General features: G+C 40.2%; 2 protein-coding genes across 11 annotated transcripts in view; both read left to right on the forward strand.

The window, feature by feature from the left end:
- The first annotated feature begins 1206 nt into the window (after positions 1-1206).
- On the forward strand, positions 1207-6090 carry sdcbp (syndecan binding protein (syntenin)). Its single transcript, XM_027013101.2, has 9 exons — positions 1207-1422; positions 1990-2077; positions 2210-2315; positions 2437-2543; positions 2629-2790; positions 3172-3347; positions 3775-3946; positions 4663-4754; positions 4856-6090. The coding sequence occupies exons 2-9, from the start codon at positions 2027-2029 to the stop codon at positions 4908-4910; spliced, it is 921 nt and encodes a 306-aa protein (XP_026868902.2). The 5' UTR covers positions 1207-1422; positions 1990-2026; the 3' UTR covers positions 4911-6090.
- A 452-nt stretch (positions 6091-6542) lies between these two features.
- unm_hu7910 (un-named hu7910) overlaps positions 6543-19272 on the forward strand; it is a 23208-nt gene continuing 10478 nt past the window's right edge. For 4 of the 10 annotated variants that reach the window (XM_027013120.2, XM_027013124.2, XM_027013123.2 and 1 more), the window contains exons 1-7: positions 6543-6734; positions 7887-7968; positions 10684-10833; positions 10913-10984; positions 11889-12053; positions 13299-13334; positions 14151-14186. In XM_027013120.2, coding sequence (XP_026868921.2) covers positions 7923-7968; positions 10684-10833; positions 10913-10984; positions 11889-12053; positions 13299-13334; positions 14151-14186 — 505 coding nt within the window. In that variant the 5' untranslated portion in view covers positions 6543-6734; positions 7887-7922. Of the gene's footprint in view, positions 6735-6778; positions 7043-7886; positions 7969-10683; positions 10834-10912; positions 10985-11888; positions 12054-13298; positions 13335-14150; positions 14187-18209; positions 18261-19272 lie in introns of those variants that run through there. The other 6 variants (XM_027013121.2, XM_027013126.2, XM_027013122.2 and 3 more) reach the window with 6 other exon arrangements.

Genomic DNA, 19272 nt, shown 5'->3' on the forward strand with positions numbered 1-19272 from the left:
CTCCAGCTCCATGTTGCTGATATCCAGAGTTTGTTCTGCCATCAGGGTCTTGCTGAGCTTTACTACTCTCCTGCTTCTACACACCGTGATCCGTGCTTTTCTTTCTTTGGTTTTTTTTGGTTTTTTTTGCTCTTTATTTTTGCTAACTTGCTGCTGTGCTTTTTCTGTTAATAATTATTATGAATAATAAAGAACCTCTCTTTCTGGATTTGTGTCTCACTCCCTACCTACCGCCACTACATGTTTTTTTCATGTTTGTCATGGTTTGTGATGTCTACAGGGAGGGAGCGAGACACGAGAGTGAGAATGGAGCTTCTTTGTTCTCCATAATAGAGAATCCAGCAAACAAACAGTGACAAGCTAACTAAAACAAAACCAGAACAGAACAATGCTGACAGTAAGACTTGAGGTGCTGAGAAGCAGCAGAGCAGCAAATACACCTGGTGCATGTTATTTATTTTATTATTTAATTTATGTTAAATGTATGTTAAATAAATAAATATATATATATATATATATATATATATATTTATATATATATATATATATATATATATATATATATATATATATATATATATATATATATATATATATAAATATTTTAGATCATTTTATATTTTATCATTTCATATATATATTGCAAAGCACTGAGTTGCAATTTTATGTATGAAAGGTGCTGTTAAAACATTATGGGGTGCTTGGTGCTATTAGGTGCTATTAACACATAATGGGGTGCTTGGTTCCCACAATTGCACTTGGAGGTTGTAGGCACACAATGAATGTAGACGCATGCATATCATATTCATCCTATTAATTCACACATTAGCGACATTAGCGATTTTACAATTGCGAATTTATAACAAAAAAAGGTATAAGAAAAATCAGATTACAAAAGAATGATTGAACTGAGGATGAACGATGTATTTTCTTTTCTTTTTTTTTTGTAGAACCAAATGGAAGCTGTGGGAAACCTGAGCGTTTGTATAAATCAATTGAATCTGAATATTCTGGGAATATATTGCTTGTTTCTGTTAGCTGTTTTACACTTAATACAGCTTTTCTTTTGGAAATTAAAGATATCTTAAGGTTAGGGCTATGTACGAGGAACACCAGCCTACACAACACAAAAGAAATTCCTTTAATATATAGGAATACAAGAATGTATAGTAGCCCACTTGTAGGAAAATGCAGAGATGCACGTATGCTTATGTCATTGAGATCTCGCCCTTCACGTAACGGACAGTGAACGTGCCTAACAGGGCTCGCATTTGACACCGTGTGCTCATCGTTCGTGATACAGAAGGTCGACACTAGGTTGGCTGAATTGTTTTATCGGATATACCCTACTGGCCGCTTATCCCCAATCCATATTCACGTTCTGTAGCAATCGCCGATCAACATCCTGCATCCAACATCAAGGTGAGTCCGCGCATAAACAGAGTAGATGTGATGCACCATTATCCGTTCCCATACAAGTGTAACGACAGTCACTTAGCCTAATTTGTGCGCATCTGCTACTGCAGTATTATGTTATTTGCCTGATTCAGCGTTGCAAGAGAGTAGGCTGCTTTCTACGATATGTTAGTAGCGTATTCCGAAATTGTGCTTAAGTGGGTGTTGTCTGAATTTCGGCTTCTCCATTTTTAATATTATTTTCAGGATGTAGGCCTATATTATAATTTGCAAACAGAATGCAATAACTGCCTCTTAGATTAAATAACAGATGCACAATGCAGCTGTGCAAGTGGTTTACAGCCTCAGTCAAGTTGTTTTTATTATATGTGAATAGTGACGTGTGTTGCGTCTGCGTAATAAGATTCTCTGTATCCAAACAAATCTTGCAGGTTTTTGTCTTGAGTGCAGAATCTGTGATGACTGGCTTGTGTAGTTTCCTTTTAATAACTACTACTATTTCTGGAATTATAACGTATTTCTGGGTCACTGCACCATGGTTGCACAGTTTTGCATGCACATGTGTCTTTTCAGGTAATTGATCCAGTACACCTGAGATACGAGAGCAACTATGTCACTGTATCCATCTTTAGAAGACATGAAGGTGGATAAATTCATCCAGGTTTGTCTCACTTGGTTCAACCCAGTGATTCCTGTGGATATTGAGATAAAAGGAAAAAAATCAGAACCAGTATATAATAGTTCATTTTCTCGTCACAGTGTTAAACCTGTAAATATTTGATCACTTACACAGGCACATAACACTCCTACTGCTAGCCCATCTAAAGCACTGGCACTGCCAGAACCAGAGCAGGGTCAGCCTAGCCACGCTGTCTATGAGTGTCTATTGGAGGAGACAGGTATGTACTCTGGAGACCTTCTCTACACTTAGTGTGCATGTGTGAGGCATTATTTTATGGTGTGTGTGTGTGTGTGTGTGTGTGTGTGTGTGTGTGTGTGTGTGTGGGTGTGTACATGCAGGTGCCTCTGGGAGGTTGTACCCTGAGCTAAGTGAATTTATGGGCCTGAATCTCAATATAGACACTCTGAAAACCCTGTCCACTACAGTCCCTGAACCAACTAGTGGAGTAAGTTTACATCCCTGTCCATGTGTGTGACCAGAACTCCAGCTGTGTACAATGGTGTGTCTTCTATTTTGTCCATGTTTCGTAGGGTGTTAGTGTGGTCTCGCGCAGCTCAAACTGGGCAGCTGCCCCCATAACGGGTGGCGACCTGGGCGTGAAGAAGGCAGAGATTCGGCAGGGCGTCAGGGAGGTGGTGCTCTGCAAAGACATGGACGGCAAGATCGGCCTCCGCCTCAAAGCCGTAGATAACGTAAGAGGAACCCATGTAACCCTCCCCTCTCACTGAGCCCAGCAGTTACTGAGTACTGTGCTATAGTTTTAATCATGCATGCATTTTGAAGCACTGCTCTTCTGGCTGGCATGGCTTACCTGCACCTGTAAGACAGAAATAACATTACAATAAATACAGATCACTTGATTTTATTGCATGGAAACGGAAAGTTCCTGTGCACATTACAAATTGTCTTTTGGTAAATGCCGAGGTGTCTGACAGAAAGAATCTAGTTTGAATCAATATTTATTATGGACTCACAACCCAATAAAAAAAAAAACGAAAAAAAATCTAGTTATAAGACATTCACAGATGTACACGGAAACGTGCAACCAGTCATAGCAAACTCGTGTGTTCCAGGGCGTGTTTGTGCAGCTGGTGCAGGCCAACACTGCAGCTGCCCTGGCAGGTCTTCGGTTTGGCGATCAGATCCTGCAGATCAACGGGGAGTCATGCGCTGGGTGGACAAGTGACCGTGCACACAAGGTGCTGAAAATCGCCAGCCCTGAGAGAATCACGCTCGCTGTACGAGACAGGTACACACCAACATAAACATCATACATCGTGCTTTCCCTGAATTGCTTTGGCCAATGTGTCCTGAACACAAAATACGTTAATGTTTTATTCATGAGCATACAACTACCTTGGCTAAATTATTCATAAAGCTACCAGGAACAGCAGGGCGTGTGTAGGTATGTGTATTATATAACTTAGGAGTATCTTTGCAAATATAAAGTTTTCAGTCTTTACCAAGTTTAAATGTGGATAAAGTGTAGGTGTTTTTTTCTGCCACACACAATTGCCATGCACAGCAACGTATCATTTTGGGAAGTTCCATAAATTATTGTGATTATTACCTACTTTTATTACCTAGTTATTACCAAAGTGAGACTTAAAAAAAAAATTTATGACCCCAAATGGGCCTGTGATCATACTGGTACTGTGGTGCACCACTATGGGCAGACCACTGGAACGCACCATCACCCTCCACAAGGACATGAACGGTCAGCTGGGTTTCATCTTGAAGAAGGGCAGGATCAGCTCCATAGTGAAGGACAGCTCTGCAGCTCGCAATGGACTCCTCACTGACCACCAGATCTGTGAGATCAATGGGCAGAATGTTATTGGGCTAAAGGTAGATGGGTCTCTGTGTCTCTTTCCCTCTCTCTGCGTCTCTGAATGAAGTCTGAGCTATTCTTTATTTTTGTATTTGCAATTTTTTCAGAATTTTCAGAATATGAATAATGGATTAACAGGCTAGAACATAGATATCATCATATTGAGGACATTCAGAACCATGAAATTATATTTAGTGTCTTTTTGAAGTATACTGGCAAACTGTAATTAAGCGCATATGCCTGTGAAATACACACACACACACACACACACACATTAAGCTAATTTTGCAGCATTATTTATTGAAAAAAGGTATTACAAATATTCACTCTAAAGGGGAAATCCTCTAATCCTTCTCCTGAAGAGGTACCTTCCTGCAGAGATTATCTCCAAGCCACAGCTATTACACCTGATTTAGCCAGTTAAAGAGCTGTGAAGACATTAATTACCTGGATCCAATGTGTATGTGTGGTTTGACTTAGAGCCAAACTCTGCAGAAATGTGACTCCCCTGAACAGCACTGAAGAGCGCCAATTTAGAATCATTATTTGCAATTTCATATTTCTTCATTAAAAAGCTTAAACATTTCATTATATATACTGGAATATAACTAATAGCAATGAAAGTGTGTCTTTCTCTGTTTCTGTCTTTCTCTCTCTCTCTCATGCTTTTTTGTCTCTCCTTCTCTCATTCTCTCTCACACATATACACACATTATGTTTTCACTTTCATCAGGATTCTCAAGTATTAGACATCCTCAGTTCTAGCGGGAATGTTGTGACTGTGACTGTGATGCCAGTGGTCATTTTTGAGCACATGATGAAAAGGTAAACTATTGCTAGCCAGTGATTGTGTTTGCTCCACATGTGCAGAAGAGCCTGGGTCTTTCCCTTTTTAACTAGTTCTCTTGTACCTCCTCTCTCAACAGGATGTCCAACAGCATTGTGAAGTCTCTAATGGATCACTCCATTCCTGAGGTGTGATGGGGACTTGCACCTAGCTTGGAGAAGACTCGTGTGTTGTGTGCAGCACTTCAGTTTATAGAGGAGTGATATTATGCATACATGCACAGTGTAATGGAACAGAGAGTGAGAGAGAGAGAGAGATAGCAAAAGAAAGCTGTTTTCTTTTTCCTTGCAGTATTCGCTTCCATTATTAATTATTTCCTTTATGTAGGATGCGCAGTATTTTTCGATGTCTCAACATCCTCAGAACTCAGTTCATACCAATGCTGAAAAAATAAATCAAGAAAGACTGAAAGAAAGAAAGCCTTTATTTGTACATAGCAAAGCTTAGCTGTGGTGTGTTGGCCCAATGTGTTTTAGTCATCGACCTTGCTATATTCTGGTAAACATGCTTTCACAGTTATGGTCCACTGAATTTAACTTTTCAGCTTTTTTTAAATTTATAGTGCTAGAGAATTCCATTATTTGTTTGACTGTAGTTTATCTTTATAATATGTCAAACAATACTTGACTACTCAGTTATAAGGACCCATTATAGTGTTCCTTCCTCTGTGGTTTGGCAGTTTCCTATATTGGAAACCTTAAAAAAAAAAAAAGTCAAAACAATAATGCACTTTGATGCACAATCTAAAAGCCATTGTAAAACTATGCAGAGCTGCTACAACCTTTCTTATCAGAAGCATTTTAAAAATATGACATACATATTAAGAAATATATTAAGGCACATACGCTGGAACAGGATGTAAATGTACCCTGCTTTCAGGCTATATGTTTGTGGGCCTGACCTGTTGATCTGTCAGTCAAACATGATAGCTCAGCAACAGGGCAGCTGCCTGCTTGAGTACAGACACTGATGTTGAAGACCACACATACACTATTACATCAAGATGAGTTTATCAGTTGCCTTTATATTGGTAACATGTTGATTAAGTAAAAATTGGTTCTATCAGGGCATCTTACTCCAAGGGAGTACGGGCATCTCATTTTTTCCTAGTTTAACAGGACTGGTGGATTAATTTGTCTATCTTCTTAATTCACTAATTCAAAAACATCTTGACCCACTGTTATTTTAAGTGGCTTTAAGGGCACTGTTAAGAGCAATGGTAAGACAACCCACTACAAAACACTACATATTGTCCAAGATGTTTAAAAATTATGTCAGCATGTTTTTTTCAACGTAAATAAATCACGAACACTCCATATGTCATGTGTTTTTTGTGGGTTTTTTTTTTTTTTCAGTCAAAACCACATCATTAAACCAGTGATTCGGGTCCTGAGAAGCCCGTTAAGATCCCCCCTTCTAAAACACATGTGATCAAACTTGTGAAAGGCATGACCGAATAAACTGGTCCTCTGGTTCGGATGTCAGAGATTAACGGACATACAAAAATATGCACATCATGACTGAGGCCAGGAGCCACTACACGGCGTTCTCTAGTGATCATCTAGTGATCTAATGATCTAGTGATCATTGAATCCAGGCTCTCGCGAGGAAACGTTTCGGTACACGCACTTTTGCCACGTTACGCGCGTCCTGCAGCAAAGCGGAATTAGGGAAGCGCGGATCCCGGGCTGAGGATCTTAAACGTGATTGGCTATAGCATTCAAGACCTCCGCTCTCTCATCCGTCTGAAAGTAGGGATTGGACGACGTATTATGTCAATTTCATGCGGGTTTTCGCCATCAACAAAGTTTGCCAACGTTACGGATTTCGTGTGAGATTATTCTGATATGCAGGGCAGGAGTTTGGTAGTTTAAAATAAAGAACGAGTTAAAGTACCCGGCACCTCGCCTTTGTTGTCATGGGCCATAAGAAAACCGCACGCAGTCATTCAAAAAAAGGTAACGGCTTCTGTTTACTGGTTATCACAAGCTAGCGTTAGCTAGCCGGTACACAACCAGTACCCAGGCACGGTGAGATGAGGTGATCACTGATGTCATAAAGACCTTAGCTGACTAAAATCAGGACAGTAGTAGCTCACGGTTTATCATTGCAACCAGTGATAAAAGGGGCTTCGCTATCTTACTTGTCGATGCGATGCAGCGTTAGCTGGTTAGCTATTGTAGCTAAAGTGCACATTTCCTAGTCGATACATAACGGTACTTTGCAAGATGACAAACGGTCTGTGTTTCTCAAAGTATTCTGAAAGGTTCGACCTGTTTTTACATTTATTATACATTTATTTATTTATTACGTACGTTAAACTACTTTAATAATACCTACGGTTATGCATTATTTTACGTAAAACGTATAAAATACTTGTTTGTGGTCATTTAAACATTTCACACATAATTCTGTATTACTATACGAGAAGATTAGCGTTAGCTAACACAGAAGGCAAGGGAATGCCATTAGGCTCGTTCATGGAAAGAATAGTAAAAGCCTGTTGAGTTAAAAGCCTAGAGTTAAAACTTGAAGTGATATGAAGATGTTGGCTATAGTATTTACAAAAGGCTATTTCGATGTCTGCAGTGGCACGTCAGCGATTTCATATTCTGAGACCATTCATGGAGTGAATGAGTGAGTGAGTGAGGGACTGAGAGAGAGGGGGGGGGATGTTTATATGTCAACTATTAGTTTCATGTTTATTATACCCTGCACTTTTGTATCTGTGTGACAGAGACACACAGGTTATGTTGGCGTGTGAGGCAGTGAATGCATTTTGGTTGCAAAGGTTGCTCACGTTTGTGCTTGAATGTGTGTGTGTGTGTGTGTGTGTGTGTGTGTGTATGTGTGTATGTGTGTATGTGTGTATGTGTGTATGTGTGTGTGTGTGTGTGTGTGTGTGTGTATGTATGTGTGTGTGTGTGTGTGTGTGTGGGAAGAACGTCACTGCTCGTTGTATCCATATGAGGACCATTAGCGTGTGTAGTAACTGCGGCACTATAAATACCCAGCAGGCAAAAAGCATGTATCTGGTTGCAGCTGAGCCAGCAAGTGCTGTTTCGTATGAGCAAAAAAAAAAGAAAAAAGGACTTGCTTTTCCCTTGCAGTTTTCTTTGGGACTGCTAGTCTAGAAACCCGGAGGAATGGGAGAAACTAAAGCAGATGGGACAAAAATGGCAAATTTAACAGGTAGATGGATATCTGAGGAGCGCAAAAAGGATAGTTGATATAGCTGGTATGGCATGAGTTCAAAGTGTTCAAACTGTTCAGAGCCTGGGTTGGTGCAGTGAAAGTCGCATGCGTGTGTCCATTTTTTTTGACTGTCCTTTTAGTTACATATTGCAACTTGGTTTACCTGAGTTACAAAGGCTTGCAAGTGTACTGCTTCTTATCAAAACAGTGGTTCTGGGTCTGTGTGCGTGTGCATGTGTGAGACAGGTACGGCCCAGTTTACTGACAGTTGAGGAGTTAGTACAGCAGCATGCTTTCTCTCTCTTGCTGTTGCCCTTACACATAAGCACTTTTATTTATAGTGAGATGACATATTAGTGTTAGATATGGTGGCAGTTTATTCTTTTTGAGTCATAGTAAATTATGGCATGACCCTAATGCTTTTAACTGGCTGGTTTTGATCATTTTGTAGCTTACCCTTATTTTACGGTGCACTTGATGAACACACCCATTACCTTATTGCCCTTCCCCTGCCATCGTCAGAACAGCAAAAATTAGCACTCATATTTGAATGTATTTATATCTGCATGTGTGTGCATGCTTGTGGGTTTGGAGGGTGAGTCTTTGTTCTGGGGGGTGGGGTGTAGCACACAGGAGTCCTTGTCATCAGAATATAATGCTATCTGTTACATGATCCTGATGTTATTTTGTAGCCTCTGTCTCCCCCCCCCCCCCCCCCATCTTGTGTAACTGTATTGAGCTGCTTTGTTTGCAGCCACCTACAGTTTAAACTTATGCCCTAACCCTTCTAAACATACACATTAGTCACTTCTAAACATACACCCTAATACAGTGATCACCAACCAACCAGGCAATTGCGATCTACGGATGGATCTCCAAGACCACGGAACTTGATCGCCATAAATTGGCTGCTTCAGTTATTACGTTCAAGTTACTGTAATTCTTTTCTTGACAATCTGTGGGTTTAACTGACATGGTCCACCTTGTTGTGTTCGTTCACATGATGAGAGACAAGGAAGATTCTCACTCTTTTGCCTTTGAATGTGAGAACAAGAGGTGAGGGTATATACAGTGCTTTCAAAACGTATGCCACTGAGAAAAAACTTCCACTTCGAAAAACTCGTGTCAATAACTGCCAATGTGGCACTGGCAATGCGTGGTGGACATGCTGGTTTCATCACACTTTGTGAAGAAAATCCCACTCTCCCTACCTTTTGTCAGCTACCATTCTGTCATTCATCAGCAAGCGCTAGCTATCAAAGTCGTGGATCTCTCACGTGATGACTGTTATGGTCAAAATTGTAAACTCTGTTCTTGTAAAAACTCTTCAGCATCACTCGTTTAAGTCATTACCTTATGAGCTTGATGCTGAATATGGAGGCTTGATTCTGCATGCGCTGATTAAGACGTCGAAAGTTGTTCCAGCGATTCAGTGCTTTGCTGCCGGAGATTATGACTTTTTTGAGGTCAAGGAATGAAGAATACAAAGTGCTGGCAGATGACGCATGGCTGCTCCAGCTGGCTTTTCTGATGAACCTAACATCTAGGCAGAATGAGCTAAATTGTGAATTGCAGGGAAAGGACAGAGACCTGTCATGCATGATTATTACTGTTAATGCTGAGGTAATTAAGAGTGTTTACAGGAAAAAGAGGCTTAAACATTGAATTAGAAGTATTAATAACATAAAACAATAAGATCATAGAGATTCTATATCCGTATAAAATGCTCTGTGTACAGAGCAGAGGCCTCTGCAAAGGGTTCTGGGTAGACTTCAGCAGACCACTGTGTAAGACACATCACCTCTCCACCAGGTACAGCATGGTACCGTAAAATAACCTTATGTTAGATGGTCATTTTTAAAAAAGAGTGAGAGAGAAGTCTTCTCTTTGAATGTAAAGCTTCCAAGCTTCAAGTGATATGGGTATGGATTATCAGTATCCATATAATGTATGGTTTGGGTATAATGGTGGAGATTTCGAACACTAATATTTAAAAGAAGGTCGGGCGATTACATAATCACTCCTGAAAACTATATCAAAACTTGGGTTCTTTGTGTGATTGTCAAACAATCACTCCAGAGGATGCCTCAGCTGTATGTTATTTTTAACTTGCAATAAAGAATAGAACCAGCTATAATTTTCAGCTAATTCTGACATCTGCATCTTTATTTTCTGTTTGAATGTTGAACTTTAAAACTAGCTAACTGGGGATTTAGGAACAACAATGCCTTCAAAGGTAAACCTGCATTGTGGATATCCCAACTAATGTGGCATCTCGCTGAGTTCCACTATGGCCAGCACTCAGTTGTACAGTAATGAAGTAAGTAAACAGTTTCATTTGATGTTATAGGAGGCTATGGGTTCATACACAGCTTTGTTATTTTAAGTAGCCTAAGCCTGGCATTTATGCCAGTAGATCTTTTGATTTGTTCAGATTTCAAACGGTGACCTTATATATGAAAAGGTTGGTGACCACTGCCCTAACCCCCTCTAAACATATACACTAACCCCTTCCTCATGCCCTCTCAATAACCCCAAGCTCTATCCCAACCAAAATGCCTATAATGCTAGGTTCTTTTGCAAAATAGTTTATTTTATTTTACTTATGATGGAAATTAGTATATCCTGTATGTGGGATCTGCACACAAAGTAGAAACAAAATGTGTATGTCTGTGTGTTTCAGCATTTTTACCCATCTTTTTGTCTTTACAGAGACCCAGGCAGTGCCTCCTGTAACTAAAGGCAGTAAGAAGGCTGAGAGGAACTCTGTCTTCAGTTGGATCATAGTCCTTGCTCTGTTGGGTGTTTGGATGTCTGTGGCTGTTGTCTGGTTTGACCTAGTTGAATACAGCAGTGTTGTAGGTATGTCTTTACTTTACCAGTATGTGTGCTTATGTAATGCAATGATAAATCGTACTCTCAAATTTCACTTCTATGTCAGGTACACTTGGAGGAGTTTATGATGCTGATGGTGATGGTGACTTTGATGCAGAAGATGCTAAAGTTATCTTGGGTGAGTGTGTGGGTGAATGTGTGGTTGGATGTGAGTGTGGGTGTGTATATGCATGTATGTTTGTCTGTACTCATATATACATGGGTGCACACCCCTGTACATTTTTTTCCTGCATGACTGACTGAGGGTTTTAATTCCTATGTTATAATTGTAAATGGTGGTAAGGTGAAAAGGGTTTGGCTGTCAATTTGTATTATGGGATGTTTGTTATACCTGGATGTCAGAGGGGGTATTGCATAATTATCTGGTACTACAGGTCAGACGTTTTTATTGTAGTCCTCAGACTGATTAACTAGTTCAGGTTTACTGTGAGATGACATACATTGGCTGGAAATCAAGGACGGGACTGAAAACCCCTGTTAAACCTTAACTAATCCCCATGACTTGGGGCTATGACATGTACCTGAGGTGCATTTGATCTTGTGTATTACATGAAGTCTGCCACAGCTGAGTTGGGACAAACTACATGAAGGGCTGTAACACCGTAGAATTTAGCAGCATAAGAGTTATAATTATCAAAAGATAGATTTAGTAGTATGTGTGGAAGCCAATGTAAGCTAAGTAAGATTTAGAGTGATGTGTTTTAATAGGCTTCTGTATTCTGCGTGATAGAGTTGCCTGACCAAAGCTTCTGATTCTTAATTTAGAAGGACATTTTCTCTTCATACAAAAGTTTTTTCATACAAACATTTTTATTCATAGAAACGTATTCTTCCTCTTTGTTTTGCTGAGGCTGGTCGAGTTAATAAATTAAACTAATGTTCATCAGTGTAAAAATGAAAGCTAGCGTTTTCAGTTCAACATTTTCCCCAGTTTGCTTTTCAGCACACACTCTTCTTTCAACCTTTTTTTCTTGCTGTCTTTCTAATCTCTCTTCTGCTCTCTCTCTCTCTCTGCCACATAGGCTTGCCTGGCTGTCACTCTATGCACAAAACAAGTGATGATGCTTTAGCAGATGAGGGCTCTGATTGGTTAAAAAGCTCCCTGGCACTTCTCTTTGATGCGCTGTTTCCGTGCGAGGCCAGACAAGTCGGAGGGCATGTTGCAGAGGAGGCCAAAAGGGTGGCTGGTATGTCCTGCAGTTACAGGGCATTAGCCCCATAAATCCACCCTTGGCTTTACAGTCCAGTTGATGGCCGGAGACGTGTCTGCGTTGTGGCTGTTGTCTCTGCTGTTGAGGGTTTAGTGAATGCGCTTATCCTGTGAAGAATGTGCAGATGTGCTTGTGTAGCGAAGAGTCTGAAGGACAATGAGGACATTTGCAGTCACTGTGTTTGCATGTGACTAAGGAGTGTAGTAGACCTCTTTGTTTATCCTCTGTGGGGTTGTTTTTTGTTTTTTTTTTAGCATATGGGATCGCATGGGAAATTCCAGTTTAAGACAGCTGTTAGGATGATTTCCATTCTGTTTTTGTGTGTGAAGTGATTGAGAGGTTTGGTGGGATGCTTTTAAGATGTGCTGTAACTTATTTATTCTTGCTCTGTATGATACAAGGTGTATGATACAAGGTGCAGTGCTAACCTGAGCTAACTGTAAGAGCAGTATATTTGATTAGTGCTGTAGACGGTCAGCTTTTTGATCCATCTCACTTTGTTGAACTGCATTTGAGGAAGAGGTGTAGTCTGCTACAACTACAAAAAAACAACAACAGACAATTAGCCTATTGATGGTGCTAGTCTCATTATTATTTATAATGTTTTCTCAACTCAAGCCAGAAGATGCTGTGCACATGGCAAGAAAAAAAGGTTGTGCAGAAGGTATTTTGGGGATTGCTGTTGGCATCCAATTGGAATTTTACATGGTGTGGTTAATTGTACTCTCAATAATGCCATGACCTACAAGGCCTATTTGTTTTAGTTTGGCTTAAATAGGTTTGACACCCATTATAGTTGGCAGATATGTGTTTGCGAAGGACGTGTGTGTGTGTGTGTGTGTGTGTGTGTGTGTGTGTGTGTGTGTGTGTGTGTGTGTGTGTGTGTGGGGGGTTGTTTTTGTTTTTTTGGGGGTTTTTTTTTGTTGTTTTTTGCATTCTGTAAGTCATTGGTGTTTGCAGCATGTTGGCCAAAACAGAGTTTGTGTGATTAATTATGGTTAGTATTTAGTCCAAGTAGTTTTCTTAGGTTCATGTCTGTTTTTATATTTTATGAAAATGCCACCAGCTATGTGTCTGTCTGGTGCGTGTGTGCGTGCGTGTGTGCGTGCGTGCGTGCGTGCGTGCGTGCGTGCGTGCGTGCGTGCGTGCGTGCGTGCGTGTGTGTGTGGTATAACTCCTCGTGTGTGAGCCTTCATTCATATATGTTTTCTTCTGAATCAGACACTCCTGTGAGAAAGAAAAAAAGTGCACGCAAAGGTATTTAAAGACCCTTGGCTGTGGTTGTGGCGATACAGCTGTCTTGCTGTCGTTTGTTTGAATTTTTGATATCTAGTCATGTGAGAACTGCTTTTGAAGTATATTAGATGTGGTCCAAGTGTGAGTACGCTGCACAGTACGCTGCGATAGCTTTATTACAGTTGGTAGAGTCACATATATTGTCTAAAGCTTATGTATCATTTTGTAGAATTTAACCATTTTAGTTTAACTGAACCCATGATGGCTAGCAAAGATAGAAACCAGCAAGGATGCATGATAATGGTAGTTGTGACACCTTTACTAGCTAGAACTTTGCTTTAGCAAGTAGTTTATAGAATGCCTGTAAGCTTTTGTGCTATATAACTCCTTCCTTTCTGTGTCAGTCAAACAGTTTGTCTACTTCATCATAAAGGAAAGCAATGTGATGTGCCAGAAGGCTTTATGATTTAGACAAAGGTTTAAAAGAGCCATTTAAAAGATCCCTAAACTTTCCTCCACTGCTGTAGCCATGTTTGTTTCACATGCAGTGCAATTATATCCTTAACATAGCTTGACGTCTTTAAAAGTAACCAGATGTCCCTGAGTTCATTGTATTGACCAGGCTACAGAATTCTCATCCACCAAAACATATTTTGATGCTAAAAAATAGTTTTACACAATTATACAGGTCACTTGTGTTTGTCTGCATGCTAATACTCAGTGCTTATTACTTTGGACTCCCATGTCATTCTTATGATTTTATGCCATGCTCATAACTTGATCACTATGGTTATGTGAACATGGTCTCAGATGGTACTTCTCCCCTTCTCATTGCAGCTGAGAATTATAAAGAACAGCAGTCTAAAAAAAAAGGTACTGAGCATGTGTTATGCGTGTTTGTGTGTGGATCATAACTTGGCTAACTGCAGGTGAAGGTGCATTGTCGAGACTGAGGCATTAAAGGTTTCTGGTTTATAATCATCTCAGTTTTGTGCTGATGCATTTAATGCAGTAAACTAATATTGTTCATTTGTTTGTTTGTTTGTTTGTTTATTTGAAAGAAGACTTAAATGAAAATGCGTGTAGGTTTGCAGGGTTGTTGCAGTAGATAATACAAATATTGCACAAATGTGCCCTAACACAAGGAATGTTTTGACGCAGATGTTTACTGTGGCAAATCCTTTGGATTGGCAATGTTGAATGAATGTCACAGAGGCAGTGTCACCTGGTTCTGGCATGAAAGATGACCTGGCTGATTTTTTAAAGAGCCTTCATGTAATACTAACTCTCTTCATTGGCATGAGCAACATGTTTCTTTTGCACGGAAAGAGGAAATTAGCTTTTTTTTTTGAGACGTTTTGAAAATTGAAACTTTTTCTTGCACATCTAGCGCATTCCGCTCGACAAATTGGGGAAAAGCTAAAGGCAGCTCTGAAGGAGCAGCTTCGGATGATCCATGAGAAGGTAGAAGCGAAAAAGATCGCTAAGATAGCACTGGCTGAAGTCCGTAGCATTCTGGCTCGAGAGGAAGAGGAGAGGAAGGCTCTGCTTGCTACTCAGAAAGCCATGGAAGAGGCCGAGGCTAAACTACGTAAAGAGAAAGAAAGAAAGGAGCGTGAAGAAAGATTAGCTAAGGAGAAGGCAGAGAAAGAGCAAGCTCTACAAGAACGACTTGCAAAAAAAAAGGCTGAAAAGGAGAAGGCTGAAAAGCTAGCTAAAGAGCAAGCAGAGAGGGAAAGGGTGAAACAGGAGAAGTTGGCCAAAGAGATGGCAGAGAAGGAGAGGGCAGAAAGGCAAAGGCTAGCAAAAGAAAAGGCTGACAAAGAGAAGGCTGAAAGGCTAGTAAGGGAACAAGCAGAAAAGGAGAGAGCAGAAAAGGAAAGGCTGGCAAAAGAGAAGGCGGAAAAGGAGAGAGCAGAAAAGGAAAGGCTAGCAAAAGAGAAGGCGGAAAAGGAGAGAGCAGAAAAGGAAAGGCTGGCAAAAGAGAAGGCGGAAAAGGAGAGAGCAGAAAAGGAAAGGCTGGCAAAAGAGAAGGTGGAAAAGGAGAGAGCAGAAAAGGAAAGGCTGGCAAGAGAGAAGGCGGAAAAGGAGAGCGCAGAAAAGGAAAGGCTGGCAAAAGAGAAGGCGGAAAAGGAGAGAGCAGAAAAGGAAAGGCTGGCAAGAGAGAAGGCGGAAAAGGAGAGAGCAGAGAAGGAAAGGCTGGCAAAAGAGAAGGCGGAAAAGGAGAGAGCAGAAAAGGAAAGGCTGGCAAAAGAGAAGGCGGAAAAGGAGAGCGCAGAAAAGGAAAGGCTGGCAAAAGAGAAGGCGGAAAAGGAGAGAGCAGAAAAGGAAAGGCTGGCAAGAGAGAAGGCGGAAAAGGAGAGAGCAGAGAAGGAAAGGCTGGCAAAAGAGAAGGTGGAAAAGGAGAGAGCAGAGAAGGAAAGGCTGGCAAAAGAGAAGGCGGAAAAGGAGAGAGCAGAAAAGGAAAGGCTGGCAAAAGAGAAGGCGGAAAAGGAGAGAGCAGAAAAGGAAAGGCTGGCAAAAGAGAAGGCGGAAAAGGAGAGAGCAGAAAAGGAAAGGCTGGCAAGAGAGAAGGCGGAAAAGGAGAGAGCAGAGAAGGAAAGGCTGGCAAGAGAGAAGGCGGAAAAGGAGAGAGCAGAGAAGGAAAGGCTGGCAAAAGAGAAGGCGGAAAAGGAGAGAGCAGAGAAGGAAAGGCTGGCAAAAGAGAAGGCGGAAAAGGAGAGAGCAGAGAAGGAAAGGCTGGCAAGAGAGAAGGCGGAAAAGGAGAGAGCAGAGAAGGAAAGGCTGGCAAGAGAGAAGGCGGAAAAGGAGAGAGCAGAGAAGGAAAGGCTGGCAAGAGAGAAGGCGGAAAAGGAGAGAGCAGAGAAGGAAAGGCTGGCAAGAGAGAAGGCGGAAAAGGAGAGAGCAGAAAAGGAAAGGCTGGCAAGAGAGAAGGCGGAAAAGGAGAGAGCAGAGAAGGAAAGGCTGGCAAGAGAGAAGGCGGAAAAGGAGAGAGCAGAGGAGGAAAGGCTGGCAAGAGAGAAGGTGGAAAAGGAAAGACTAGCAAAAGAAAAAGCTGCAATAGAAAGAGCTGAGAAAGAAAGACTCGAAAAAGAAAGACAGGCCGAGGAGAAGGCTGCAAAAGAAAAAGGAGAGAAGTCGAAGAATGAAAGGCTGGCTAAGAGAAAGATAGAAAAAGAGAAAGCAGCAAAAGAACAAACAAGTAAAGACAGAGCAGACAAAGCAAAAGTGGTGATAGTGAAGGAAAGGGCAGCCAAAGAGCATACTGGGAAACCATCTCTCAAGGACAAAGAAACGGTTAAAGGAGAAATTGAGAACTCCAAGAATGAAAAAAGGGTCAAATCTGAGAACAAATTCACACCACCACATGGACAAACCGCTCCCCAAACAGAGAAGGAAGGGTCTGGAGAAAAGAAGAAAGTTGATGAGAGAGCAGAAAAAGTATCTACTAGAGGTCTGTTGAAATCTTCAATTAGGAAAAACAGGAAAGACAGACATGAACAGGCTTAATTAAACATAATGATAAAACATGGAATGTTAGAAAACAAGGTTAGGTGTGGTTGCAGACAGACCTGACCTAACCAGTTTGGATATCAGAATCCTTACAAAATAGTGGGTGTAAGCTTGATCTGGTGCCAACATGCTCATAGCCTATTTTGGTTGTGTCCAAACTACAATAACATTGTGGAGTGGCATCTGGATCAGCCGAATAATGCTTTCTGACTAAAATCTGTTTGTTTATTTGTAATTTAATCTGTATTTATTGTAAAACAAACCTGTCTACAGACTGTTAGTGTTATTCTTGACCAAGGTTTGATGAATGCTTGGTATTGATATTGGTTTCAAATCTTCTTTAGTTCTGATCATATGAAATGATTCAGTAATTCAATAAAGGCCAGCCGAAAGTGTTACAATTTTTATTACATGCCACGTAATCATTGAAAGACGTGTTTTAAGAGGACTTTGAAGCAGAACGTGCAGAAGAGGCAGGAAAAGGCTTCAAATTTTGAATATACTTTTTTTTCTCAGAGGTGAAACGTCAGTGCACTTTAGCTGAATGTTCTTGATGAATACTTTTGGGTTCTCACTGATGTACTATACCTCAGGTGCTTTTTTGCTTTGTTTTATTTTCAACAAGCAAACTTCCTTTTTTAAAAAAAAATGTTGTTATTAAATGTCATCATCTTTTGAAAGTGTTTTTAATTGTTTTGCTAAAATAACTGACAGTTACCCCCAGCACATATTTTGATGGTGTTTTTGGGTGGTTCCAATTTTTCAGTCCCCAGCAGACGAGAATGTAGACTTGTGTTGAATGGTACTACCTGAAGTCTACAAACAGACCTTTGTATCTACTTTTTTCTTGTTTTCAAACATAAGAAGAAGTGCTAGGATGACTGAGAATATTAGAGGAGAAAAATACACATTTTGTTCAAAAGGACTGGCATTATCCTTTAGGTAGTCTGATACTTTTGCCCTGTATGTTTGGTATTTGACAAAAATACAAGACACTGGTAGGATTACTGTGTTATAATTGTAAATTGTAAATAAACTTCCTTATATTGTCACAGAAAATAGACTGTGAATGCAAAAATATATTCCTAATATCTTTGATAGTTTTCTCTGTTCCCATCTTGGGTGTGTATGGGTGTGTGTTTAGAATGGGTGAGTGACTTTGGGCTCTGAGTTGAACATTATGTAACAACCTAGTCAGTCATGCAGCTGTCTTCCAGTTTGCATCAGTGTGTGTGAATCTGTGTTTTGTTTCTAGTTGGTTGGCTGTGAATATATGAGAATAGGTTTGAAGCACAGTGAAAATGGGGCAGGAGTCAGGGGTGAAATGTTACATAAATAATTTGGTAAGGTTTAGATTTTTCACTCTCTCACAACCACATGCAGGGTTAAAAAAGAAAACAATTGAAGTAAAGGAGGCAGCCTACAAAAATGAAGGTAAGACCACAGCCACAATAAAATAGCACCACTCTCAGACCTGCAAGCAAAATACTCAACTAAGTCTAATTATTTTTTTAGAATTATTGTGCTTATATAAAGGTATACATAAATGTATGAAAGGCTTACACACACATTAATGTTAAGAAAATAATGTAAAAAGTTCATAAACGATATATTTCAAAGATCACTCAAGATTGTGTCATTCCTAAATCCCCAGTCAACTAGTTGTAAAGTTAAACATTCAAATATAAAATGAAGATGCAGACTTCAGAATTAGTTAAAGAGAATAGCTGGTCCATCTTTTATTGTAAGTTAACGTTAACAAGCATTTTGAGGCACCGTCCGGAGAACATCTAACAATCAAACAACCCACATTTTTATTCATTGGTAGTCACCTCACCATTTTACATACTAGGGTTTGCATTTTCCACCATTACATCCAAACCATACATTAGTCAACATATGCAAACTGACATTCAACACCCACACCAGTTGTAACCCATTACCACCACATTCCAAGAGAAGACTTCTCTTAACCTTGTCCTAAAGAAGATTGTTCTTCTGTACCATCCTAATCCTGGAGGAGAGGTCATATATCTTACCCTGAGGTCCATCAAAGCCTACCCAAGACCCTTTGCTGAAACCTGCAGAGGCCCTGTATGCAAATCATTCTGAAAGGACAAAGACTGTCTATACTCCTTTATGTTTTACTTTATTAATATGTATAATGCAGTGTTGGGCCTCTTTTGCCTGTTGACTCTCTTTTATTACCTCAATTTCTAGAGAGTTTGGTACAAATTACATAATTCTGGGATTAAATGTGTTGTTTCATCTTTCTTGTTTTCACCTTGCCATCCAACTTAAGTTACAGTGCTCTCCAAAGTTACTGACACAGTAAAAATGAACAAAGAAGACTTTGAAAATGTTTTGTCTTTTATCAGTTTATATTACAGTGAAAGCATGAATAACCTTCATTTAGAGAAAACACTTCATTCATGAACATGGGGTG

The sequence above is a fragment of the Electrophorus electricus genome, chromosome 19 (assembly GCF_013358815.1).
Source record: "Electrophorus electricus isolate fEleEle1 chromosome 19, fEleEle1.pri, whole genome shotgun sequence".
NCBI lineage: Eukaryota > Metazoa > Chordata > Actinopteri > Gymnotiformes > Gymnotidae > Electrophorus > Electrophorus electricus.

Bases quoted from the DNA above. Each gene is read 5' to 3' on its own strand.
- sdcbp (XM_027013101.2), top strand. From the start codon at position 2,027: ATGTCACTGTATCCATCTTTAGAAGACATGAAGGTGGATAAATTCATC. The intron at 3,348-3,774 runs GTACACACCAAC...CACTATGGGCAG, and splicing joins ACGCTCGCTGTACGAGACAG to ACCACTGGAACGCACCATCA. The intron at 4,755-4,855 runs GTAAACTATTGC...CTCTCTCAACAG, and splicing joins TTTGAGCACATGATGAAAAG to GATGTCCAACAGCATTGTGA.